Source organism: Pholcus phalangioides, unplaced genomic scaffold (assembly GCF_987345545.1).
Source record: "Pholcus phalangioides strain wild (caught in Gottingen) unplaced genomic scaffold, Ppha-v1.0 ptg000040l_1, whole genome shotgun sequence".
In the NCBI taxonomy this organism is placed as follows: Eukaryota; Metazoa; Arthropoda; class Arachnida; order Araneae; family Pholcidae; genus Pholcus; species Pholcus phalangioides.
The window spans coordinates 1,752,328-1,780,110 of record NW_028301626.1 but is presented as its reverse complement, the minus strand read 5'-3'; the positions used below and the strand labels follow the sequence as shown (position 1 = coordinate 1,780,110).

Below are 27,783 nucleotides of genomic sequence, written 5' to 3'. Positions count from 1 at the left end.
AAGGTTCTTGGTTTATTCTAGGGCTGAGAATCGATTAAAAGTTTTCAACTGGTTAATCAAAGTTTTTCAATCGATATAAATCGAATTTTAATCTAATACTCTTTGTAGTAATAGATTCCATAAAAATATAACTTATTCATTTCACTCACCTATTCGGAAGAGGTAAACACATATATAGGAATAAGTTAAGTAAATAAGGCGTTCGAGAGTAGTGTCCACGTCATGTGTTCAGGTGCTGCTATCTGCCTTCCAAATCGGATATCAGAAATTGCTTAGGTATTTAGTTGGTGCCATCTACAATCCAAATCAAAAGTTAGAAACCAATTATGTATTATTAGTATTCAGCTACTGCCATCTACAGTCGAAACCGCACATTAGAAACTTCTTCTTCGTGGATTTTTTTTAAGTTGAATTTCGAAGACCTGGGTTACACACACATTAGCGTATACAGGGTGCCCCATAATTTCATGAACAGCTTAATAAATCATGAAAAAAAGAGAAGAAATGACCGCATCGAATCAATCTCGACGCTACATGGACTGAGGACAAATAATAATTTCCAGTGTCAAGAAAAATGCTCTAAGTACCATACCTAGTATTTATCGGAAAATAAATTACAGAAAATATGCTTCCCCGGCTCTCACGAATTGTGTCCTCTACCACATTAACAGCCATTAGTGGGGGGGGGGGGGAGAAACTTATAACCGCCGGCATCTATTCTCAAGTTGATGATATAAAAATATAATTTTTATCATTTCCTATGACAAGAAATATCACTGAGGCGTAAACATTAAGGAGCCAAACTGATAGGATATATTGAGAGAGAGGGATATATACTAAATTATGACGGGGGAAATTAAGGAACAGCAGCTGAAGGGGGGCGAAAAAACAACATATACACATTAATCACGAACATCCACGTAAGAAATCATCATAGAAGTTAATTCCTAATCCAATAACAGGTCAATTTATCTTTCATGAGGACGTGTCAAAGTTATTGTTCTCATCTAAGTTCTCCCGTAACGATCACCATCAATATCAACCCCCCCCCACCCCCGGTGACTTTTAAAGGACAGACTCTCTCTTTCTCTCGCTCACTCTCTGTAGCTTCCATCTTGAAAAATGACGCCGGCGCCATCTTTTAACTCAGTTTTGCGGGGTAACCCTCCCAGACGTTATTCAAGAACGTAGGTATGATGTTAGTGGACTGAGGGCAACCCCCATTATCGGGTCCAACACTTTAAATTGCCGCAGAGAAGCCGCCGCCGCAGACTCGTCCCTCTCAACCTCCCCCCCCCCCCCACCCCCGAACTAGACATGCCTATCAGATTTATAAGTACCTACCACATGCTACTTCGGGTGGACCTCGCCAACCCCGGCTCCTTTCAATCATTCTTGATGCGAGAAATTGGATGACATAAATTTTAATTCTGCCCATTTTAGGAGAAGGGGTGGGGGTAGGAGTAAATGGGGGGAAAACGAACTGAGAGAAAATTCATTTTCTCCCACCAACGGCCATATTATCACCACCACCACCACCACCAAACCATCTAAACCTTCACCAAAACCTCGAGTAATTACAGGCAGACTTCAAATTAGAGCACAATGTTTTGAGGCGGATTCCTGACGTCAATCTTTTCCCTCGTCCATGATTGGACGTTGTTGCTTTTTCCACCCGCCGGGATAAAATTACCTTGTTTGCCCTTAACTAACCATTAGCTTCTTCCTTTTGTCTTTTAGCCTATTACGGTTTTAACTGTGATCCATTCTATTGGATATGTTTGTGCTTGTGTTTTAGTTGGCTGTTTAGTTACTTATTTACCGTTAAGCGATTCGATTGATTCATTGGAGTACTTGGACTCAAGATATATTCAATTACTTGTCCCTCAAGAGGAATTCGAGCATCAGTCTTTTCCAAGTTGCGCATCAACAATAAAAAGAAGGCCGACGTAGAATGATGTAGATTAGTGTTTTCGGATGGCAAATGGTACGTAGCCGAAGACTGACTATACGCCGAAAATTATGTAAATAGCGATTATCTATCATTTATTATGTCATCTTTCCCGTGTAAATAACCTCGGTGATAGAATTCTCCGTAAATACCGCAAAGTTTGCACGTTTGGCGACACCTCCGATGTCGGCAATATGATGATCATGATGCCAAAACAAGGAATGTAAAGATGGCGCGCGAATCGTCGAGATCTTTCTAGAAGAATTTGTTTTCCCTTTATAAGTGGCGCTGCTTTTGTGGAACACGGCAGTTGTTGGAATTGTATCGGGAAGACGAGATCTTATCTGTAGATCGCGAAACGTGTGTCCAGATCTCTGCTTGTAAATACGTGTATAAATAGGTGTTCTGTGATGTCCTGCATTATGTTCATACTCTGCTCGTTTCAAGGACTTGTGAGAGAAATTATCTGAAACACAAGGTTATACCAAAGCGACTCCTTGATCTCGGGTATAACCGAGCGTATCTTCCAGTAGATTCAAAGAATCGGTTATTCTTCTGATCTGTAGCATTTAACCCTCTGAACGGCAATGATGAGACATCTCGCTTAACTTGATGTCTTTTGTTTCGGCAGTGCCGATCCCGCCTATCTCTGTAAAGGCAGGCTTTGTTCGCTGACATGTTTTCGATTACGTCTTTCCCCCAAACTGTCAGATCATCTGCCAGTGAGAGAAGTCAGCTATTGGTGAAAGTTTGACAACAGAAGTAGAGAGACGGTGTCTTCTCCTTCCCTTCTAGGTAGTTTAGGAATATGTGTGCAGTATAAGGGGTCATTCAAGTATTACGTAAGCATATTTTCAGCCATTTTCGACCAACCCCCCCACCTTGTCAGCAAAAGTCAGCAAAACACTGACCCCTCCCCCGTCAGCAAAATTTCGTCAGCAGCTTAGAATATTTCATATCTTCAAAAATGGGTGGTTGATGATGTAAGCAACCTTCACACCCTCCCTCCCTCCTTGTCATCAAAAGTCAGCAAATCCGAACCCCCCCCCCCCGATGCTGACGTAATACTTGAATTACCCCTAAGATAAAAAGCCAGAGTATTTCTCTTCTTTTCTTATTACTCTGGGAATTGAGGAGACAAGTATTGCCATCTGCACAAAATCTGAAAAAAATGTGGCATTCTGCCAAAGGTTTAGTGATTTGCACTGTGGCAGTTATAATGGAAATCATTGGAATTTTAAAAATCGCTTGAGGGGGTTAAATCACAGTAAAGAGTGTACAGAAGTTGGACAGCTAGCATATTGGCTAGACCAGTGTTTTTCAACCGCTGCGCTGCTCCGCGAACCAGTGCCGAATAGCGAAATATTTCGCCAAGTTCTTAAAGCCACGTGATGATTGTCTGGAGGAACTTCATTAATGCGGGGTGAAAATTATGCTTTGGAATATGCCATGTGTTTGGGGGAAAAGTTTTCAGCCGTTTCTTTCAGTGATAAAATCCGAACAGAGTAATAGTGTTGCGAAAAATATTGGTAGCGCAATTTTTGAAGAACCCCTCGGGACAATAATCTGTTGTTGCCAAACCGGAAGTGTAAAGGTAATCGAGGAATAGAGTCAGTCATCTTTTAACGGCACGAACCTTTTATACACGTACACTCACACACTCAACTATTACATGCAAACAGTTTCTTAACTTCTTCATCCAGCTCGTACGGAGCAGCATTGAACAGGGAAGCTTATGGGGGTCTTAAATACTCGGTAAGCCCTGAGAAAATGTATCTACCTCAGTCAGTCAGAGAGTCAGTTAATGTTGTTGGACATTATCCTCAATGCGACATTCATATTTGTGAATAATTGCAAACAGCTATTTGTGAAAATAGCTATGGAGACAGCTATTTCTGTGAAAATAGCTATGGAGACAGCTATTTCTGTGAAAACAGAATCAATCGGCTGAAGTTGGTTTTCTGTGGTTCCCAACTTCAAGATGCGAATGCGAGCCGATCTTCCCTTTAAAAAGCCTCGCCACAGAGAGCAACAGACCTACAAACAACACAAATTCAATCGTAACACATCACTCACTTCACTTCTGAAATATTGATGGCGTCACTAAAAAATCAAACACAGCACTACATACGCATTCAGACTGTTAGGTACACTCACAGTTACAGTTCACCAGTTAGTAAATCGCCCATAGATGGTGATAGACCTGAGTAGGGCTCGGTTTGAAAGAAAAGAAAGTTGTGACGTCCTGAAAATTGCGTCATCCTCTGCTTCTTTCAAGGACTTGTGAGAAATTATCCGGAACAATAGAATGAAATTCAATGCAGCTCTTTATGCATGTGAAACACCTGCTGCCATCTATAAAAAATAAATAAAATTGCATTCGGTTGTATGTGTCGCAATATATCAGTGTATATCGGGCAAAAACTGCTGCACCATTAGCATATTACACCTTGAAACACTCAAATACAGTGATCTCTCACTTATATACAAGAGAACAAAAGACGCATACGAGTGACAAGGCGAATACGTGAATATCATTGTCACTCATTATCGGGAGACCTTCATGCTATATCGGCTTTGACCCCGATTGCAGAAAATTGTCTTGTAACTGAGAGAAACGTAATATACTAGAGTGAGGAGGGACGCATAACTGAGAGATCACTGTAGTTTTAACAGTATTGCTTTCCAGCCGATGTTTTCGGTGTGTAAGAGATAATTAAATGCACAATCTGCAACTGAATGTGGTTTCAGCTTTTTGTCCGAGACCTTTTTACGTAGATTGCGCAAGTATATATAGGCACGCTTTAGTGACAAAACTGCGTGCGCTTGTTTTTCCCGTGTTTCTACTATTTTAGTAGTTTAAACCTACAAGTTTAGTAAACTATACTTAGGGGTCATTCAAGTATTACGTCAGCATCGGGGGGGGGGGGTTCGGATTTGCTGACTTTTGATGACAAGCGGGGAGGGGGTTTTGAAGGTTGCTCACGTCATCACTCACCCTTTTTGAAGATATGAAATATTCTAAGCTGCTGACGAAATTTTGCTGCCAAGGGTGGGAGGAGGTGGGTCAAAAATGGCTAAAAATCTACTTACGTAATACTTGAATGGCCCGGCAGTAACTACAATCTACGCCAGAGGTGCCCAACCCGCTGCGCACGTTCAACAAGTGGCACGCGAATGCTTTGCAATAATTAAAGGAATTATGGTCCATTTTTCAATGAAAGAGATGCTCTCAAACTTTTAAACAATCCTGCTCCTAATGAATGATTGTCTTGTAGGCTGCCAAACCGATATTTAGTATGGTAGACACCACGTTTTAGTATGGTAGGCGTTCCTGTTCGGTTTTTCCATCTTTGGGCATAGTTGCTGGGCGTCCTACGTATATATTCAGGATTATCCACATGGAGTGGCATGCATTGTATATCCATAACAACACACACTTATTCCACACTTTAACTAGTTAGATAGGACCATGGTTGAGGTCGTATCCTGATCGGTGCTGGAAACTTATAAATTCAATGTCTCGATGCATAGAATCCATGGCCAAAGCCAAACATGGTTGCAGTGCAATGTATTCGTATGATATCAGCATGCTTTTCCATATACTGTCCTAGCAAATGCACATGCAATTTTGCGTTTGCACAAATGTCTCGTTTTTCTACCCGTAATTTGGCGATTGAACGATTCTGGCTTTGTACGTACAACGACACGAAAGGCTTAAAATCCGAATTCGATCAAGTTGATGTAAATTTGCATGAAAATATTCATGTAATAATCCGTTTTAGGTCAGATGTTCTAACTTTTTGAAACAATTTTCGGACTGTTCTGATTTTTTTGAAACAGAGGCGAAAAGTAATTTGACACTTTAAGAAACATTTAGTCTATTTTATGCAAATTTTTTCGCCGCTAATATGCTCAAGAAGGACTTCTTGAAAGATGAAAATACAAATTTGCAACCATACCCTTAATTTGAGCTTTCCAGTTGTAGCATTTCATAATCTGCTCTCGTAAATTTCTGGGGTGTTCTAATTGGACGTGTGATATTAATAATCATTTTTGTATCGTTATTTATGTAGTATAATTTTTTTTTAAATTTCAACAGATGATTTATATTACAAATACCCATCATATATTTTTCTTACTAATACATGTATTTGTATTTTTGCTTCTTTTCAATTTTACACTTTTACAAGGTACACCATTACATTTTTAGGGTGCGAAACCGATGGAATACTTTCGATATCTCTAAAATCCATATTTCATGATAAGAGTATAAGAAGGAAACGCAGTTTAAATTTCCGTTTTCTGTGACGAATTTTCTTTCCCTCACAAAATTTCACTATTATGTCGCTAAATAAGTTTCCTATCAAAAACAAATTCTAAGGATAAAAAAGAGAAAAGGATTCCTGAAACCTGGAAAGAAGGACGAAAGGGGGGAATTTTCGATAGGAGGACGCTCGAAATGACATCAAGAAGGAGGACGTCGGGTAACCGTTCAGGATTAGATTATAAGAAGGAAACGCAGTTTAAATTGCCGTTTTCTGTGACGAATTTTCTTTTCCAAGAAGGAGGACGTCGAGTAACCCTATGTTTAATAGTTAAGTCAAAAGATTATGAAATTTTCATCGTTTTTTTTCCTCCCTCTTCACTAGTTCACAAATTATTTCTCTAATTTTCTCCCTGTCCAAGTTTCAAGAACACTGGCCCATGGATTCATTCTTCCATTTAGAGAGAGGGCCCCCCATCGTAAATTATTTCTATTGTAAATTTAGGTATCCCTGACAGTCAATCGTTTTATTTCATGTTATTTTTTCTTTCAGGATTAGATTACCACGTGACCAGGTGTTTTGCTACAGGTGCCCATCACATCGTGACCGGTACGTTCTGTCCATAATATTCGCCTTCGACGACGAGAACAGTCGCTACCAGTTTGCGTTCGCGTATCCGTACTCCTACACGCGTCTCCAGAAGTACCTTTCTGTACTCGAGTCCGAGAACAGCAGTGTTGTTAGACGGAGCAGTCTTTCCAAGTCATTAGTAAGCAATCTGTGCATTTTGTGATTAAAAATTTGAATATAAACAACGTTTTCATAACTTATTATGATAATTATGGTCATGAATTCACAAATATTCGTCTTACATATTTATCAGGTTCCGTGTTGTTCCCTGAAATTTTTAGCGATTTTAACTACAAATGGGGATTTTTTACCGACTTATAGGCACATTTTTGATGGTAATTGGTGATGTCCCGTATTTAACTGCATTCAAGGTTCCGGTTTCCCTTACTTTTCTGAATGAAATATGGTCATCTACTTATTGCAAGGGATTCTTGAGCCATGGGTCACGAGTCAAACTTGATTCGCAGGAACTTTCGGGATGGGTCGCATGAACTAACTCAATGAGAAGTATTCTTGAGATACGGGTCACGATCCAAACTTGACCCCACAGGTTCAAAATATATATATATATATAAAATAGCGTGTTCTGAGTGACTAAATGATTCATCATCGCCAAGCCGAAACCAAGTTATGAATATGAAATTTGGTCGGTATTTATATTTCATGAAGGTATTGACCCGTTAAGAAAGGGTTTTTCGAAATTGGACCCCTAAGTCATAAGAGGGTTCAAAGGTTATACATAGAAATCATACCGAGCCGAAACTACTGGAGCAATATTTATGAAATTTAGTCGGTAGTTTTATTTTATGACGTAAAGACTCAATAAGCAGAGTTTTTTTTCCCCAAAATTCGACCCTAAGAGGGTCATGAGGGGCCTCAAAGGTTACACGGGACAATAATCGCTCAGCCGAAATCGCAGGAGCCTTAAATATGAAATTTTGTCAGTTATTTTGCAATGTTCAAACTCACTAACGATGGAATTTTTCTTAATTTATACTGTAAGGGGGTCATAGGGAGGGGTTCAAGACTTATATGGGGCAATCATCGCTGAGCCCAAACTGCTGGAAGCCATAAATATGGAATTCGGTCAGTATTATATTTTATAACATAGAGACTCGCCAAGACGGGATTTCTGGAAATGCAACACCCAAGGGGGTCATGAGGCATTCCAATGTTATTGGAAGGATTCCATCACCAAACAATTTTCAGATTACCGAGAGTGAAGCCGCGGGTAATAGCTAGTAGGTCATAAAAATATACGTAGCGCAAAGGATACTTGATCTGTAGGTCACAAACCAAACTTGGTTTGCAGGGGCTTCTTAGATGAATCATATAAATGGACGCTAACAGTCCTGTTAGGGGCCGTCCAAGTATTACGTCATCATGGATGAGGGAAGGGGGGGGGTTTCCGATTTGCTGACTTTTGATGACAAGGGGGGGGGGAGTGGGGGGGTTTGGATAATGCTTACGTCATCAACCCCCCTTTATGAAAATATGAAATATTTTTAATGGCATCTTATTCCGTGCGCCAAAAACGAGAAAAACCTTTCGATAGTTTGTGGTGATCACTTTAGTGATGTCTAAATGTTCCGCGGATCCAAGTGCTCTAGAACTGTGCCACGCATCACTCCAGTGATCCGTAATTATACGCCGCGGATCACGTAAATAATCTGAGAATGTGCCGCGGGTAACTTGAGTGACGTAGAACTGCACTGGGGGCCACGTAAGTGCTGTAAAACTACGTCACATGTCACTCAAGTGATCTCTAAATATGTCACGGATCGCTCAAGTGTTCAGGAACAGTGCCCCGGGTCATTTAAGTGATCTGAAAATGTGCCACGGGCCGCTGAAATGTTCTGGAATTGTACCAAAGGCGGCTTAAATGTTCTGGAGTTGTACCACGGGACACTTAAGCGATCTGTAAATGTGCCGCTTAGTTCATTTTTACAAAATTAGGTTTGTGGAGGGCAGGCCGCATCAAATAACCCCCAGGGCCATATTTGTTCCGCGGGCCAAGGGCCTTTATGCGATTTATCATTATATGGCTTGGAGGGTGGGTCGCATTGAATTTATTAAAAATAAATTTTGAGTTCATAGCCTTCAAATAACATTGAAATTAACAGAAATTGATTTTCTGTGTATGTGTGTGTGTGTGTGTGTTCGTGTTCCCTCTATACAAATCTATAATTTTCGATCGATCGTCACCAAATTTTGCGTATATACCAAATTGGACCCGACTTGAACGATAGGTTACTTTAAATTTTCGTCAGAGCAATTCAAGTGCCCCAAATGGGCAAAAAACGGTTGGGCAACAATGGTTTTTGGGCCTCAACAATAACTTTCGGAACGTTTACTTTGGTTACCGTGGTTCCCTAGCAATGCGTTTCAGACGTGTATATGCCTTTACAACGGTTTGTCACTTCTCTAATCCTGTTACTATATGAATAATAATTTATGCCTTTATAATGCTTTGCCACATTTTCAATACTCTCAATAACGAGTCTTTTTGAATAGACGTCGTAATCATCATTACTTCGCGGGTCGGGAAAAGGGTGAGACTCATAGAAATCAGTGTTAAAATTGCCGATTTTACTGTAGAAATGCTGAAAATCAGCAATTTTAACACTGATTTCTATGAGGATCACCCTTTACTGCCGCTGTGGTGGTCGAGTGGTTATAGTGACGGACTCGTGATGCGAGGATCCGGGTTTCGAACCCCACAGTGGTGGTCGGCTGACGTTGGTTTTTCTGTGGTTTCCAACTTCCAGGCGTGAATGCGAGCCGATCTCCCCGTTAAAAAGTCTCGCCGCAGAGAGCAACAGGCCTACAACGTTACAAATATTCAACCATTACACTTCACTCACAATTTGAAGTATAGATGGCAGCACTGAAATATCATATACAACACTAGCTACACACTCAGACTGTTAGGTGCACTGACTTTGTTCCAGACTCTGCCACGAAGCTGTGCTGGAAGAGATCTCGGCAACGGGATAAGTCCGGTGGCAGAGACCCTGGCGTTCATTCATTCATTGTAGAAATGCTGAAATTTTGTAGAGTTTTCTGTCGCATTAATTATTTTAAAAATTGCATTGAATTCTCGATTTTTGAAATATTGAGTTTTACACTAATTTCGTAAAATAAATGGTCAGGCCCTTAAATGGTCGCGTAGCTGATCTTGATGTTGATTTCGGGGCACCGACCGAAAACGGTTAAGAACCCCTGACACGTGTCAGGGTTCGATCTCTCGTGAATATTTCTCTGAGGAACTTCCAACGAACAACACGTCGGAATGCGAGTACATACGTTGCGTCCTAACGTTAAGTCTGTTTCTGAGCAATACTTGCTACGTCATGTAGTTACAGAAATGGGAAACGTGGAATAAACTACAATAATGAAATTTACTTTTAAAAAACAGTGCCAGAAGTTAAAAATGAAATATGTTGGGCGAATTGTAAAGCGATGCATCCCGGCCATACAACGGGCCATTTTCTTTGTGGCTGTACAACCTCTTTTGAAACAAAATGGCAGCGTTTTTCTAGTAACATTTTCGGATAAAACTTCTATTTGATAACATAACCGGAAGTACAGACGTAGATGTTTGCATGGGGGTGGGGGGGGGGGGGGTACTCACACACGCCCATAAACGATACGTACGACGATCTGACCAGGGCCGAACCTAAGCATTTGCCCGGTTCACATTTTTCTGAAAGCCCCTATCCCCCTTCCGACCCCGTTTTATTAATTCATATATTTCATGTTCGAGGTGCTGTTGTCATCTACATTCCAAACTGCTAATCATAAACTGGTTATGTATTTAGGTGCTGCCATCTACCATCGCAATCGCAAATCAGAAACAGCAAAAAAAAAATTGCCTAAATATTTTTTCTCATGGGATTTTTTCGTTTTATTTTAAAGAGCGGTTGCATTATAGTATATATTTCAATCAAAGAATTGAATGAAGCTGCTGAGTAATCGAAAATAATCGAAATAATTATTTAATAATTTCGATTATTCGATAATCGAATAATCGAAACGTGTTGTTTTTAGCAAAAACAGCACATAGGTTTCTCGCCTTTGGCGTAAATCGCACTCGTTAAGAATCGACTCCATAAGTTACTGTTAAAATTGCACAAATGGCCATCTCACATACGGGATGATCCGGAACTCCATCGATGAACTTCTGACGTGCGATTGTACACATCATATTAACTGTTGCAATGGAACCTTGGGTCGAAAGAGAACTGATTATCAAGTCGGAAACGACGTTGGCAACGGGAGAATCTCCAAGCTAGCAGCAACAAATCCAGGGCAGTAGTGAACCTGCGGTATAGCCTGCACGCTCCCCAGACATGAAATCCCTGGCCCACTTCTTCTGGAGACACCTGACTTCAGGACATACTAGTAGACTCGGCGGAAGTACTTGTTGCCAGTATTCCGATTGCTGCTGATAAGATTATATCGTCACCAGGTCCCGGCGTACGGGTGTGCCATTGTGTCACCCCTTTACTCGCCGGTGTCAGTTGTGCAACAGTGCGCTCGGACGCCACTTTGGGCAGCTACTTTGTGTTCTCGCATAGCCTGTTGCATTGGTAGGTTTTAGTATCTCTTACATCCGCGACCAGCCACTGTTCCTGTACTTAGTTTTACGAATATATGGGTAACTTGCCTCGGCCCGGCGAATTCAGATCCGCCATACGGGAGTTCCCCGGAGTGAACAAGTTATTTTTCTTGAGGTGTACGATCACCCCCTTGGTGGATTTTCAAACCACCCTGTACATAAAAACTCGTTAGCAACATTTATGCAAAACATTTTCTTATAGATAGCAATTACAGATGCATATGTTACTGCCAAAGCCCGAAGTTGGCCACTTCGCGAACTGGCCGACCCAGCTGGTCCAGTCAATGGCCGAATTTTGTTCTTCCGCTGACTGACCCCCTATATACCGATCCCTATAAGCCACTATACGAGAGCCGAGAGGGGTCTTGGGGTGCCGTCAATAGAGGACACCCAAGAACACTCGCTTCCTCTCGTGGGCGAGGCTCGAAGAAAGCTGAAGATGGTAGGCTTTGGGTACAGGGCACCCCCCCCCCAATCGCACTCAATGGGCCAAGGCTGACTCCTATACAAATACAAATACAACGCCACAACAGGCAAATTGCCCAACGAGTTGGCTGACTTAAGAACATCATGGATCCCCGAGCCATTTTTTGGAGGCCCTACCTACTACTGCTACACCACAAATGCACCCCCCCCCCGCGGAACCCCCCAACGAATCAGTACATGCGGGAATGTGCGTGTACGTGTAGTGCAACCTGTAAAGTTTGTTTCTGTGTAATGTTTGTTATGTGTAGTGCTGCCATCTGCCACCAGTTTTTCTAACAATGAGTGAAGTGTTATGATTGAATGATTTATCGTTGTAGGGCTGTTGCTCTCTGTGGCGAGACTTTTTAACGGGGAGATCGGCTCGCATTTGCGCCTTGTAGTTGGGAACCACAGAAAACCAACTTCAGCCGACCACCACTGTGGGGGATCGAACCCGGATCCTCGCATCGCGAGTCCGTCACTATAACCACTCGACCACCACAGCGTAAGTCCTTTCCACAGGAGTCCACCTCCTGTCGCCAAAGGCGAACTATAAAGGGGCCATACCGTCTGTATCGGTATGGCCTGGTCTGCATGGGTACCTTATATATGGATCACTAAAATATCGTTACCCAAGTTCCATCAATCGTTAGGGTTGCCATAGCTAACCATATTAGCCAACCCAACGAATCATAAGGATCAATTGGCCAACTTCGGGCGTTTACAGTAACACATACAACAGAAGTGTATAGATAAGTTGGAATGTTATTGTTACATTACGTTTTGTCGGGGAAAAAAAATGCAATAAATTGCGTTGATATATATATAACGGTTATTTTACTTCTAGAATATACTTCATTGTCTGTTGTTTTCAAATATGGCTCGGTAAAGCCTCTCGTGAATTCTCTCTCCCATGATATATATATAGGTCATTTTTTACTCTTCATTCAATCTCATATCAAATACGGCATCATAACAGATGAGCCTACCAACCAACGGATATTTCAGGCCATAGAGTGCGGCCATACCAATGGATATACGTATATATATATATAGTTCCCGTCCGAAGGCTCCCAGAACTAGAAAATCGACATTCAGAATTGCAAATTTTTCAATAAATCACTAGATGGGGGGATATATATATACGCTTGTATGTATGTATGTACGTGTGCACGCGTGTGGAAATATAGATACCCACCGAGTCCAGTATCGAATACGTTGCCGGCTCCACACTGTTCGTTGCATTGGAAAAGGGAGGGGGGCGACGGCGGTTTCTTGGAAATTCTCCGAGGAATTCACCACTTCATATGTACTGGACATTGGAGGTGTATTTATGTATGTTGGAAATACTTATCGGATACCGGCCCCTCACGAGAGAAACACGGCAAGCCGTATAATATACCGCCCTCTCGGAGAAGAAAAAATATCTATTCATTTATTCAATTTTTGTTTTTGAATTTATTTCTGGACTCTCTCGAGGAAAATGTCGACGGTAAAAACAACGATATTGGAAATGATGATGTGGCATATATCTTTGTATTTCCAAGGGCATTTTGTGTGAAGAAATACACGCACAGAAGTGGGTTTCAGGTTATTCGCGCCGCGTACGATAGATGTTACGGTGAAAATGTGACAAATCGGTTATTATGCATGATAACCGGTTGTTATTCATAACGGCCGTTCGGTAAGTTTGAGAAATTGATCACTTTTTCACTGGCTGTTGGTGCATGACACCTAAGCTTCGTTGGTAGATTTGATAAAAAAAAATTATGACTTTGTTTCTCGAGATTATACTATAAGTTACTGCCAAAGCTTGAATTGCGTCCAGTTCGCTAGATGCGTGAAAGTTTTGGCCAACGTTTGATTTGCAAGCATGATTCGTTCTTTCGCCGACCGATTCGCGAAACGACTGGAGATTCCTGGCCAATGTTCGTGCTGATATAAAACGTTACGGTGGACGCAGAATCTTTTTTTTTTTTTCATTGCCAACGTGTGATACAAATACAACGCCACAACAGGCAAATTGCCCAACGAGGTGGCTGACCTACGAACATCATGGATCCCCGAGCCATTTTTTGGAGGCCCTACCTACTACTGCTACACCACACGTGTGGTGTAGCAGTAGTAGGTAGTGCCCCCCCCGCGGAACCCCCAACGAATCGGTACATGCGGTAATGTGCGTGTACGTGTAGTGAAACCTGACGTGAAGTTTTTTGTTTCTCTGTAATGCTTGTTATGTGTAGTGCTGCCATCTGCCACCAGTTTTTCTAACTATGAGTGAAGTGTTATGATTGAATGACTTATCGTTGCTCTCTGTGGCGAGACCGGCTCGCATTTGCGCCTTGAAGTTGGGAACCACCAACTTCAGCCGACCACCACTGTGGGGTTCGAACCCGGATCCTCGCATCGCGAGTCCGTCACTATAACCACTCGACCACCACAGCGGCTACTACCACCTCGCCAACGTGGCTATATCTTTTTCTGATGAGCATTTTCTTGATGAGCTATAGTAAACCAAAGTGTGAAGTAACAATTAACCCAAAATGTGTCCCTATCCATCCAATTGAAAATTTTGAACACTTCGATCATATCTCCTCGACACCTGCGTTCATCCAATGTAAACATATTCAAAAAATGAAGGCTCTCTTCATAACTCAAGCCCCTGTGCCAATAAGGACACGCGTAGCTCTTCTCTGCACTCCTTCAACCAATTCTGTGTCCCTCTGTAGGTATGGTCTCCAAAACCTTACAGCATACTCCAGTCCAGGACGAACTAAGCCTCGAAAAAGCGGAAGAATGACTTTAGGAGAACGCGAAGAGACCTTTTCGAAAATGAGACCGAGCATTCTATTCGATTTTTTAACCACCGCTGAACAATGTTCCGGAAACCTAAGTCGCTCGTCTGTGAGAATTCCCAAATCGGTGACCCTAGTTGTAATGTATATTTTGTAATGTATGCTTTTTTATGAATAAATTGCCAGAGGTATCCAGTCCGTGTGGACGATGAGCCGATATTGCCATATGGCGATGTGGCCTGGGTATCTTTCGGTTTGACGGTGACCCTAGTTGCATCCGGGATAGTGACACCATTCAACTCGTAAGAGAACCGTGGGTTGTTCGAACCAAAATGAGCGACCATGCACTTATCAACGCTAAACGTCATGCTCCATTCATTTGCCCATGCTGCAATCCTGTTCAAGTTGGTTTGGAGCAACTCCCTATCATTTTGATTCCCGAGTTTGGGTTTGAACAGTATTTGAACCCATGTGCATATATAGCACTAATATGAATTGTAACAATAAGTCGAATAATTTGCCATTCAGAACAGAGTCAGCATATCTGCCAGCGAACAGCCTATGCTATTGTGGAGGACCACTTCTGGACCGCGGACCTTAGGTTCAGAAACGCTAATGTAGGCTGATAACTTTTTTCTTTAATGAAACAGTAGAAATTTAAATGACAAGTAGCATTCTTCGTCTTTCTATGAGAAATTTCAGAAGCAAGAGGATTGTCAGAAAATTCTGAATATCCCACAGAAATACGAGATTTCTAGTTGCATTAGGGTGTTTCTCCTTTGATTAAAGTTCTGATAGCATTATCAATGTTACCTAAAGATGTTGATTTGTGAGATCTGTGTTGAATTATATTCAAATGTTTGTCCCATATTTGTCTCATATAAATCATGAAATCAAACGGATGTTGTCACTGTATATATAACTATGTCATATTCTGAATCTGCAAGCTCATTTTCCATGTTAACATGAAACTCCAGGCAAAATCTTGCAGGTTACGGCTTCTAATACCAGCTTTTCAAGATTTGCGTTACAGCGCAATCGCGTAAAGTGAGACCGCGTAAAGCGAAGGATACCTGTATTAATTTTGTTTACTGAAGATGATGACACGGTGAAACTTCGGTTTACGAGAATTTATTCCGTGAATGTGCTCGATTTTTTTTGTTTAATTTGCAAATATCTGTCAGCTGCGTCAAAAATACTGGAAACTAGGTAAATTTCTCCAGGAAGACTCACGAAATAACAGGAAATTGCGAGAATGTTCCGTGTGATACGTGTTGTTAAGTCATCCTACGAACCTCTCCATAACGGAAGCTTTCCTGATCCCCGGTATCGTGGAATTGGACTTGAATGTATTTCACTCCCTGTTAGCGGACACTCTCAATAGCGGTCAATAAAATCGGGTATATAAACTATTTATTATTATTATATTTATTATATTATTATATTATTATATAGCCGCTGTGGTGGTCGAGTGGTTATAGTGCCGGACTCGTGATGCGAGGATCCGGGTTCGAACCCCACAGTGGTGGTCGGCTGAAGTTGGTTTTCTGTGGTTCCCAACTTCAAGGCGCAAATGCGAGCCGATCCCCCCGTTAAAAAGTCTCGCCACAGAGAGCAACAGTCCTACAACGATAAATAATTCAATCATAACACTTCACTCACTGTTAGAAAAACTGGGGGCAGATGACAGTACTACACATAACAAGTATTACACAAAAACAAACTTTACATCAGGTTGCACTACACGTACACGCACATTCCCGCATGTACCGATTCGTTGGGGGTTCCGCGTGGGGAGGGGGGGGGGTTCATGTGTGATGTAGCAGTAGTAGGTAGGGCCTCCAAAAAATGGCTCGGGGATCCATGATGTTCATAAGTCAGCCACCTCGTTGGGCAATTTGCCTGTTGTGGCGTTGTATTTGTATTGTTTTGTATTGTATTGTATTGTATTAAGATTAATGGGTCATAAACCCAGAATAAACATCATATTCAACTGAGATTATGTTTAATTCCACGCTCGTGCTGACAAATAACGACAAACCGTCAATTAATTAATTACTTAATTTAGTGAACATTACAAGTCCAAGATGTTGACATCGAATGGAAATGTTGGTTTTGTGTGTAGAAAACGTGTGAAGAAAGCCAACATTACACGACTGATATTGTTATATGAAAATTTTTTCATCTTCTTTACATTTATTTTAATTTATTTTAATTTTTATTGCAAAATATGTATCATGTACGGGTAAAATTAATTGGTTTAATGCAGAGAAAAAAAGATATAAATTTTTCCATATTTTTATCAGACTTCCCAACTTTATTTGGGAATTATGCATAATCGCCAATAAAAGTGACACACAAATGTAGTGGAATCCGATCAAACTTTCTTTATCGAGACGACTGGTGATTATGCACAACCATCGGTGTATCTTTTTTTACACACATAGTAACATATACATTTTAACACTATAATTTACTAGCTATAATACCCGGCGCTGCCCGGGTTTTTTTCAATGAGGCTTTTTTGTATCACGTGATATCTCCCTCTTTCTTTGAGGGACATGCAAACCGTGTCTAAGTTAACCAATATGGCGACTTCCTGCGCGACTCATGAAATAAACAAATCTACATTTGAAGAAACGTAGAAATGAATATATTTTTCCCCCTTTTTAAGGGGTGCTAATATTTCGATTCCCCCCCCCCACCTCGAACTTACCCATCTGCCTGTTTCAACTTCCGAAAATGCTTAATTAAAGCTGTGGAATTTCTTCGACGTACTTTCTATGGGCCCTTAATTAATTTTAAAACAACTTGAAGTACATGAATTTATGCATTTGAATATTAAAACACGATACGGAGACATTAATTTTCATGATTGAGAAGATATAAACAAAATTTTTAAATCAATGTTATTGCATGGATATCCAACTCAAAAGTAGATCCGGATAACTACTTCATATTTAATCTCCTGGGATTCGTATATTTCTAAGCGATACTTCAAAAATCGAGAATTCTATACAGTTTTTAAAATTATTGATGTGACAGAAAACCCCAGTAAATTTCCCGCATTTCTATAGTAAAATCGGCAATTTTAGCACTTCATTTCTATGAGGATCACCCTTTTCCTGACCCTAAAAACGAAGCTAATGATGATTATGACGTCTATTCAAAAAGCCTCATTACTGGGAGTATTAAAAATGTGGCAAACCATTGTAAAGGCATATATACACGTCTGAAACTCATTGCTAGGGAACCACAGTAACCAAAGTAATCGCTCGGAAAGTTGAGGGCCCAAATCCTACAGTTTTTTGCCCATTTGGGGCATTTTCCTTGCTCTGACGAAATTTTAAAGTATCCTATCGTTCAAGTCGGGTTCCATTTGGTATATATGTAAAATTTGGTGACGATCGATATAAAATTGTAGATTTGTATATATAAACGGAGAGAACAAATATATATACACAGACAGACATACAGAAAAACAATTGCATACATATACATAGGAACCAACTCCGATCGAATCAGAACGTCGTATGAATATGAAACTTATGTAAACGAAGGTTCCTCTCTCTATATCGTACCACCGCATTAGCGGACAAAATTTTTTGGTTCCCATGGATGTACGTTATCGAGAGGTTTGTACTGTACGAGCACGTTCCTTAGAAAGAAGATCATTTATAGTCACTTTACTATATAGACACATACTCCAAAAAAACCGACTAACAACGCCGATTCCAAGTCATACGTATCTTAGTCACTGTTTTATTCTCAAAGTTCATACCGAAGGATCGAAAACACCATCAAATGAGATTTTTCCTCATCTTATTATTATTATTATTATTTCCGGAAATTGAATAGTTGTTGCATGGACACAGGAACAAGGAAAAGGAGGCAAAAAAAAATACCCTTCTGTACGCAATGAGTATTGGATCTGCCATAAAAACAAACAGCCTAATGCAATTGTACAGGGGGAAACAAAAAATCTCTGGGGTTCCGGGGGGGGTGGGGGCCCGAAGCCGTGCGTGCTAATGCCCAGTACGGGACAAAAAATAACAAAAGAACAACATAGCAAAAATGCCTAACCTCTGACAAATAGAAAAGAGGAGGAGAAAACTAAGACAAAAGGTTTGGCGTGTTTTTTTACTTTATCCCGAGATAACCTAATAAGAATCGGGATTCCAGATGCGACTGGTACCCTTGGGGATATATAAAGCTTATACGGTAAAATTCCGTCTTTTCTCCTTTACCACTTTTCCCAGAGAAAAGGACCCAAGGAAAAAACGGGAGAGGAAAAAAAAAAACCAAAAAAACTTTTCCTTTTTCTAGTTTCATCATCGTTCCATGGTCGAACGAGGCGACTAGTGCTCTCGCAGATTTATTTGATACGACAGAAGGGATATTTTCGCATTTCCTTTGCCGGGTTTGTTTTTGTTTTGTTCCTGTTCTTCTTACCAAATCCCTTAAAGTTCACGTCGGTCCTATCTGACAAATAAATGCCGGACAATAAAATGGAATAACTGAAGGAAAATGGAAGCACGAATCAGCGATTCGGGATCCGGATTCGTTCCCGAACGGAATTCGACGTGGCAGATCGCGGACAAGGCTTACGGGTGATGTCGTCTATTTAGATCAGGCATCTTCGAACCGTTGATCGCGAGCACCGCGGTGTTCCCTGACAGTACCCACAGTGCTCGATACTCGTGTCCGATTTCCAGCTCGCGAGCACTCGATCAAACTTCCAAATATTCCACAACCACCATGTGCAAATTGAATTCTAGCATCGCAATCATCTTGATTTCATGCATTCGTATGTCAAACTTGCCGCAAGGGGTGCTCTTCTTTTGATGATGCGTACAGGCAGTGCTCGCGACTAGAAAAAATTTAAAGAACTATGAGATTTAGATGACCATTTTGTAAAACATGTATAAAAGTGTTTTTATTTATCAATGGAGGTTGAATAATGGATGGGGTTTTTTTACTATAATGTGCAGAGCATCGGATATTGCCAGGATAGCCAATGCTCTGCATCGGCTATCCTACTTAGTTTTCTCGAATGCTCTGCATTGTTTATCCTACTTGATTATCCGTTTCGGTGAAATGGTAGCGTCAATCATGATGAAACATGCGTGGTCAACTTTGCTGATTCTAGTTTGAATCGACCGCCCAGTTCAAAAAAAGTAACAACTCGGATATTTTTTGCATTTTTGAGTTATGCATGCCTTGATCCAACCAATAAGATTATTGGTTACATTTTAGAAAGTGCGACCGGTGATCTTATTGGTTGCATTTTTCAAGTTTTATGAAAGGACTTTTGCCAAACTTTTATAGTGTAATTCCGGCCTTAGCAATGTAACTGAATTCGAGAATGTGGGGCTAAAAGTATCCATCGCACTTTTACGAGTCCGGATTTTTAGGCGAACGTTTCCAAGTTAGGACGACCCTAACCTCACATACTTGACCTATACAGAAACCAAACTATTCCATCTACCCCTCAATAGCGGTAATGCATGCTCTCATTTGATTGAGTGCCAATTTTTCCTTTATGTATTAATCTCCCATTGGGTTCAGAAAGACCAGACCTCACCTATTTCGCTACAGAAACTAAATACTACATATACCTCTCGCCGAGTAACTAGAAAATCATAATTTCGAGGGATTAGTTTTCCTTCAGCAGCAGCATTCGTGTCTTTTTCCAGTTGCGTCTCAACTGAAATGAATCGTGACGTTCCTGTCTAATTCGAGACGGAAAACCTCCGCGTTTTCCCGTGGATAAAAGGGGGGCCCATTTAATCCGAACCGATGGTAAATAGAAGCAATTTAAAACTTAACATTACCATACGTGATCCGCCCCGCGCCACCCCAATAAATTAGAAATGTTGTCTGCAAGAGAATCTATCAGCCTAGAATTAAGCATTTTCTCCCATTCCCATCAAGTCTTCGAAAATCCACATCTTCGTATTTATATCTCCTTTAATTGCCATTCATTTCGCTCACGACGCATCGTCCGAGCGCTTTTACATCGTATTACATAACCTCTTACACATTCCCGTGGAAGCAAACACGCATGTACAGTACCTATATATATATACATCCACTCCAATCACTGCATTAACGCTTTGTACCCTTCAATGATTCCTAATTTACATTCCAAACATATCATTTTTGAAGGGGGGAAAGATTTCGAGTGGTTAAATTCCTCGAAAGATGTAGGATACGAGAGGGAATTAAAAGCACTCAAAATGATTTTGTATGTTTTCTTGGGGGAAGGGACGGGCGAAAGACGTTACTCCACTCGTCCTGTATGGAATCCATGGTAAAGTATGAGAACTTAGTGTTCCTTGTGTGTTTTCCACTTCTCCAACCTACCAGGACCCATGGGTAAAATAGAACGTCTCCCGTGGCGGTATGAGGGGGGAAGGGCGAGCGAAATGGCAGGAGGGGAGTGGGGAGGTATATGTGTTAAAATATGCCCCAGGGTACTCCTGTATTCCTCTCGCCACTTTAATGACTGAAAGCCTTGAGGTGGGGAGGGGTGAGGAGGAAAGAATGCTCTTTAAGCTTACGGAGATATAGCTCCCCCGGGACACATACATATAAACAGGAAAATGGATAAAAATAAGGGGGAAAAAAAACTCTCTGAAAGGGAAGAAAACCCGAGGGTGTGGAGGATAAAAAAAAAAAAAAAAGGATAAGAGGATTGCTGGCTTTCGGGAGCGTAAGGTGAATTTGCGTGCATTGTAGTTTGGGAGTTGGGAGTCTTCCTTCACTTCCAAGACGTATTGCATTCATAAATTTCAATAATTTATGGTGATCAATTCCGTATTTATCATCGGAATGTGAGCACTCGAAAAAGTTGACTTGATCAAATATTTATACCAATGACCTAAACATGTAGATCAGTGCGATCTCGGATTTTATTTGTCTGGACGTCTTTGTTTGCTTGATGAAAAATTTTTCCCCAAATAATTGACTTAAGATCGTCATTACTAAGATCAAAGTTGAAAGTAAGAAGGATTTGGAACTGAATTGCCCCTTCGCATCGTCTCATCTTCTCTGCATTTTATTTTAGGTGTGATGCTGCCTACACAGGTTAGATTGCGTATAGGTTCCACTCTTACTTTTGGTGAAAGTGATCGAGATATATCAAATTTACATCTACATTCGCTTTCTCGTAAGAGAGCGATTGAGATATGACATTCTTACATCTGGATTTTGTGAGGGCAAGTAGAAGATTGAGATATACCAGACTTAGCATGCAAAAAAAAAAAGAAATCAAGATGTACCAGACTTGCATCTGCATATGAGTTTAGTAGAGGGCGATTGAGATATGACAATCTTACATCTGGGGATTGTGAGGGCAAGTAGAAGAGCGATTGAGAAGTGTCAGACTTCTGCATATAAGTTTGATTAGAGATCGATTGAGATATGCCAGACTTGGGCATGCAAAAAGAAAAAGAAATCAGGATGTGCCAGACTTGCATCTGCATATGAATTTAGTAAGAGAGTGATTGAGATATGCAAAACGTCCATCTGCATGTACGTTTATTACGTCATTAGCATGTACGTCTTATCACATATCTGATGAAAGAGCGATTGGGACGTGCTAGAATTACATCTTCGTATAAGTCTGGTAAGAGAGCGATTGCGAATGTGACGCACATCGGCATATAAGTCTAATAAGAGAGAAATCAAGAGACAAACTTACATATGAATATAAGACTGGCCACATGGAGAGATTGAGAAGATTGAATATACATTTTACCTATTATTTTTCCTAAACCTTCCACCGACGAACCCGGTAAAGTAAAAGCATCTCAGAAATTTGACCATTGCTTGTCATCGATGTAAAGGCAATACATAGTCTCTAGACATCTTCCGTTCAATGGGAAAAAGCCTCAGGATTGTTTAGCAAGGATCTAGGCAATCGTCCAGGATCAGTTGGTACGCAAGCTAGACTCTATGGTCACATATTTGAAGACGGACCATAATTTTAATTGAAAATCTGGACATTGTATATTTACATTATATGCTGATTGTATGGATGTATAAGTCAAATAATAGCTAGCATCGTGTGTACCCCGTGGATCATTTAACTACTGATTATCGATTATTACTCAGTCCCGTAATAGGTTGGTGGCCATATTACTTTAAAATTTTGCGAGACGTTTTTATTTTACATTCTATGTCTATTGTATGCATCTATATATCACATCATAGCGTCTCACGTAATTCTGTACTGGCTCAATTATAGAATGACAAAGTTTCAATTTGACAATATCCACTATACATTTTGTGGTATGATGGTCCTATGTTACACATAATGTGTTTATTTTCTGAGATTGTGACATTTTATTCATATTGCATCATCAATATATTTGAGAATAGCCTTAACTGCATACCACTGTGTGTTTATATCACCCTGCATTTCCATGAAGTGATCGTTGTAAAGACTACAATGTAAGTCCAGAATAACAAACACGTCATGTTTCAAACACTGGTCCTTAACTCTTTAGGCGGCAATTAGAAATCACTAAATCCCCCTTCAAAATGCCGTCTTTTTTAATGAAGAACGCAGTTTTCCTATTTTCAGCGGGTGCAAACTAAGGGGATGTAGGGAAAAGTTTTCCTTTGAGAAGTTAAATTTACAAAATATCTTGGCTTTTTTACCGCTATAATAAGAGGCTTTTATCGTGGCGAGATATCTCGTCATTGCTACTGAAATGGTTAAGTCGAATTTCTCAAAGCTGATTTTTTTAGTATACCTATATATATATCACATTTCTTCTCTCATAAGACACAGATACCAGTGTTTCATCACTTCTTCACTCTAAAACACGGCAATGTCCCGGCCCCGGCACTGAGAACGAGCTTCTAGCGTGCTAAAAGCAATGTAATTTTCTGATGGTTTGCTGCGACACCAAGTTACGACGAATCCGGCCATGCGTGACACGAATTGTTTTGGAATTATTATTATATATATTGGAATCGGAGGATACGACAGTGGCGTTTATATAATAGTAATCTTATTTCAACGTGTATGTACCACGAAAGGCAGAAATAAGATTTACAAAAAATGAAAGCAAAATAACGTTGATCGGAACGCCACGATTCAAGGTGAGCCGCAAGCTGCCGTTCGTAAATATCTTCGAAATTACATTGAAGGTACTAGAAACTCATGCTAAATTTTTGAAACAACGCCAGAGTTTCATCTCGACCAAGGGCTCTCAAGTAAATTTCTAACATCTTCGCTGATTACGTGCAGAGTCAATCTAGGATTCTCTAAGAAAAACAAAAACAATTTTTGCCCGCAGGTCAGGGGATTACTTTGAATTAAAATCACAAATATTTTCGAAGAAGAAAGTCCATGAACACGGATACGTGCATGCAGACAAACTCTGTTTTAACGACATTGACGATTATGTGAATATTTCTCGTTATAAGCGAGGAGTCATTACAATCGAGGTTGCCGTTTTCGAGACTTTTTTTTGACGAAAAATGTAAGCAGATGCAATCAGATGCTGTGCAAGAAGCCGTTCTTATTTTTTTTTTCTTTGACTCTGACCATATTTGATCGAGAGAAAATGGTAAATCTGGTTAACAAATTAAAGATATATCCCCAATGCTCTCCAGAAATATTGCCAACCGTAGAGAAATCGCCAAATATGGCTAAAAAAAACCTTCTCAGCAAGTAATAGAGCACTAGAGAATATGGTGATTTGAAATGTATTCAACGGGTAAAAAAAAATTACATTGATCATTTTTGTCACATTCCGGTCATTTTCTGCACACAATAGTTAACTAGACCGAGACCTACAACTTATTGCCGATTCCGAATGGCAGCCTTTTTATACTCACAGAGAGGTTGGTGCTCCAACCCCCTCGGGGTGTGGGACTCCCTGCGGCAGCAATCTTTTCCTGTGGTCATGCCACCGTTGTACCCCTGCGTCAGGAAAGTTTCTGACGAGCACGAACCGGGTATCGAACTCGTGAAACCTCTACGAATCCTTTGGTGCAGTGCTTTAGGCGAATATCATACCGACCTGTATATCTACCGCGCCAGAAATAAAAAACAAATGGGTATTTGCAGCCGTACCCATTTTTATGCAATTTATGAAATATGCGGAAGTGCCTTTATCTCATTTTTTTACAGTGAAGGTAATAATTAAAGTAAATTTCGTCAAAAACCGGAGAAAACGGGATATTTTTGTAAAGTAAGAAATCGGAAATGGCGAATTTACGGGAAAATACAACATAGACCAACGATTATTAACGTTATTTCGAGGTGTCGCTACAACCGACATCGCTATAACGGATTTTGAATGTACAAACATTCTTTATACAGGGTGTCCTGCAAGTGCTAATGCGACCTTTATCTTTTTTTTTCCCTTTTTGATAACGTGATCATTACGTATTCCCAAGAAATCTTTGCGATCTGTCCAGGGAATTTGTTAGTAGATATCAATGCCCGAACCGGGACTCGAGCCCAGACCTGCGCAGTCAGAGGCTAGCTCCCTAAACACTAAACTGCCAGGAGGCAATTGTACCCCTTCGCAATTGCATCAACCTTACGACGTAGAAGTATGATACCAATCTGAAAAATCCGCAAAAGGCGTTCAAAAATTACCCTATACCAGTTTCGAGAGTGAAAATACCGTGGAAAACAAAATAAAAAAATCTAAATTTTTATGCGGTCCCCTCGTCCTCTAATTTCCAATCAGGAAAATTTTTGTCCTGCATTTTCTCAGTAAAGTAGACAAAAAAAACATGTTTCAAAATCAATTCCCTTTCTTTATTTTTTTATTCCCATTTTTGAATTCGAATATCTCAACGAACGTTGCACTTGAAAACGTGGATTTTTTTTTTTCCCGGTGGCCTCTCGAGAGAAAGGGCAGCATATTCCTAATTGGAAGTTAAAGGATAGGAGGGGCGGGGGCGTATAAAAATTTAGACGAAGTACAGATGACTGGATACTAAGCGAAGACTGATGAAAGAAAAGTCACGTTCCTCTATGGGGAATCAAACCAGCAACCTCGCATTTTCCGTGGTTGCTCTACCATTAAGCTACAGAGGACAGACATTTTCTTTCCTTAGAACACCGTGTTCCTTTGGGCTGAACGGGACTGCGCAATAGACAGCTTCCTTTTTCAGCAATAGCTCGTAACGAAATTATCCTCCAGATGAAGGCACATTACGAAACGATTCCCCCCCACAGTGGAATGTGACTTTTCTTCGTAATTATATTCGCTTGGTATATCCAGTCACCTGTACTCCATACAATTAGCCGAGAGGTTCGTCGTTTCGTTCCATGTCGCCATCTGGAGGCTAATTTCGTTACGAGCTGCTGTTGAGTTAGGAGGCTGTCTATTGCGCAGTCTCGTTCAGCCCAAAGGAACACGGTGTTCTTAGAAACGAAAATGTCTGTACTCTGCAGCTTAATGGCGATCATTCGATTAACTGACATCATCATATAATCTTGTTAATGATTTTGATCGCCTATTGGCGTTTGTTGTTTCGATTTTAATTATCTGTCATATGATCTCAGATTGACGATCGTTTTTATATAGGACTATATTTTATTTTTTATTGCCATCGTCTGAGCTGACAATGTTTTGTTGCATAAACTAAAACTTTCCGGATACACCCATCCTTCGGGAACGCTTCGATATCACACTCTGAGATGGGAAGCGAGGTGTGTCCGGTATTCTTCAGAGGTCAAAGCTTAATGACAGACTACGCGCGTGGAAAGTTCGTGGTAGGTGGTTCGATTCCCCCACCGAAGAATGTGACCCTTCTTTCCAATTATCTTCGCTTGGTATCCAATATCACCTGTACTTAGCGCAATTAGCTGAACGAGACGTTCATCGTCCCGTTCTAAAAAACGTATAATATTTTATTTCATTTTGTTACACACTGTATTTCCACTCTCAAAACTTCTACAGCGTAATTTCCGAACGCCTCCTTAGCATTTTTTTTTTTTTTTCAAACTGAAACTATAACTGTACGACGGATGAATAGATGAGGAAAAGGCCGCATTAGCTCTTGCAGGACACCCTGTATACATCAACGACACGCGTTAGTAGATATCTGTTAGCAGATTCCGACGCTGAAATATACTGTCATAAGTAGTTACTTTTTTTTTCCTGATCCGAGTGGAGAAGAAAATCCAACCTATATGGTATTATCAGGTCCCTAAAGAGATTTCGGTGCTTTTCGGATGAAAGAAGGAAAATATATAAATATAAGTTTTTTTGGGTTTTTTTTTTTTTTTGGATAACACCCGTCAGAACAAGGAGAGAAAAAAGAAAGAAGAGATCTCGAGTATTAACCAGAAACTTCTATTTCATTTACGGTTCATATGGTCTCAAATGAATCCTAGTTCTTCGCTCAAAGTTCTTTTGCGATTCATTCTCTGTATATTACGTATATACACGGCTGAATGACTCTTCAGGACCAAGTGGTTTCAAAGATAGTCGATATTAAAGAGAAGAAATTACGTTTATCAATATGGTCCCTAGTTTTTCCTTCGTGATATTGAAAAGTTGGTTCTTTTTTTTTTTTCATTTCTTTGGGCATTCAATAAAATGGTACAAGAAGAACGAGGTGGAAGATCTGTAGAAATAATATCGATCGAAGAGCGGAAGCGTATCGTGAAGTCAATTCGGCATGAAGATCATTTTCGGCAGCGATATCTGTTAGTGCCGTCATTTTATGTTATGTTTTCAATTATATTTTTGACGGGAAATTTCTAGAAATGGGAATGAATACAAAAAAAAATTGCGATTTATACAGTTTCTAGATGCGATTGGAAATGTATATATTTTTTTGGTAATATTTTGCTTTTTTTTATATCTTGTTCTAACTAAGGTAGTTTGTCTTGAATGATTACATTTCAGTTTAGAGCCTTTTTTTTTTTAAAGTGAATTTATGGAGTTGAATTACACAATGCGGCAATACTTTTGGTCGTCGGTATCCGAGTCTTGATAATCCGAGGTAAACGGGACACGTTATTCCAACCTATTCACAGGATTTTAACGTGGGGTTACGTTCATTGGC

General features: G+C 40.3%; 1 protein-coding gene across 1 annotated transcript in view; it reads left to right on the top strand.

The window, feature by feature from the left end:
- The window catches only part of LOC149065262 (cytosolic carboxypeptidase 6-like), a 659,637-nt gene that overhangs the window by 541,334 nt on the left and 90,520 nt on the right, over window positions 1-27,783 (top strand). Inside the window, exon 5 of the mRNA XM_089254127.1 lies at window positions 6,772-6,988. Coding sequence (XP_089110253.1) covers window positions 6,772-6,988 — 217 coding nt within the window. The remainder of the gene's footprint in view (window positions 1-6,771; window positions 6,989-27,783) is intronic.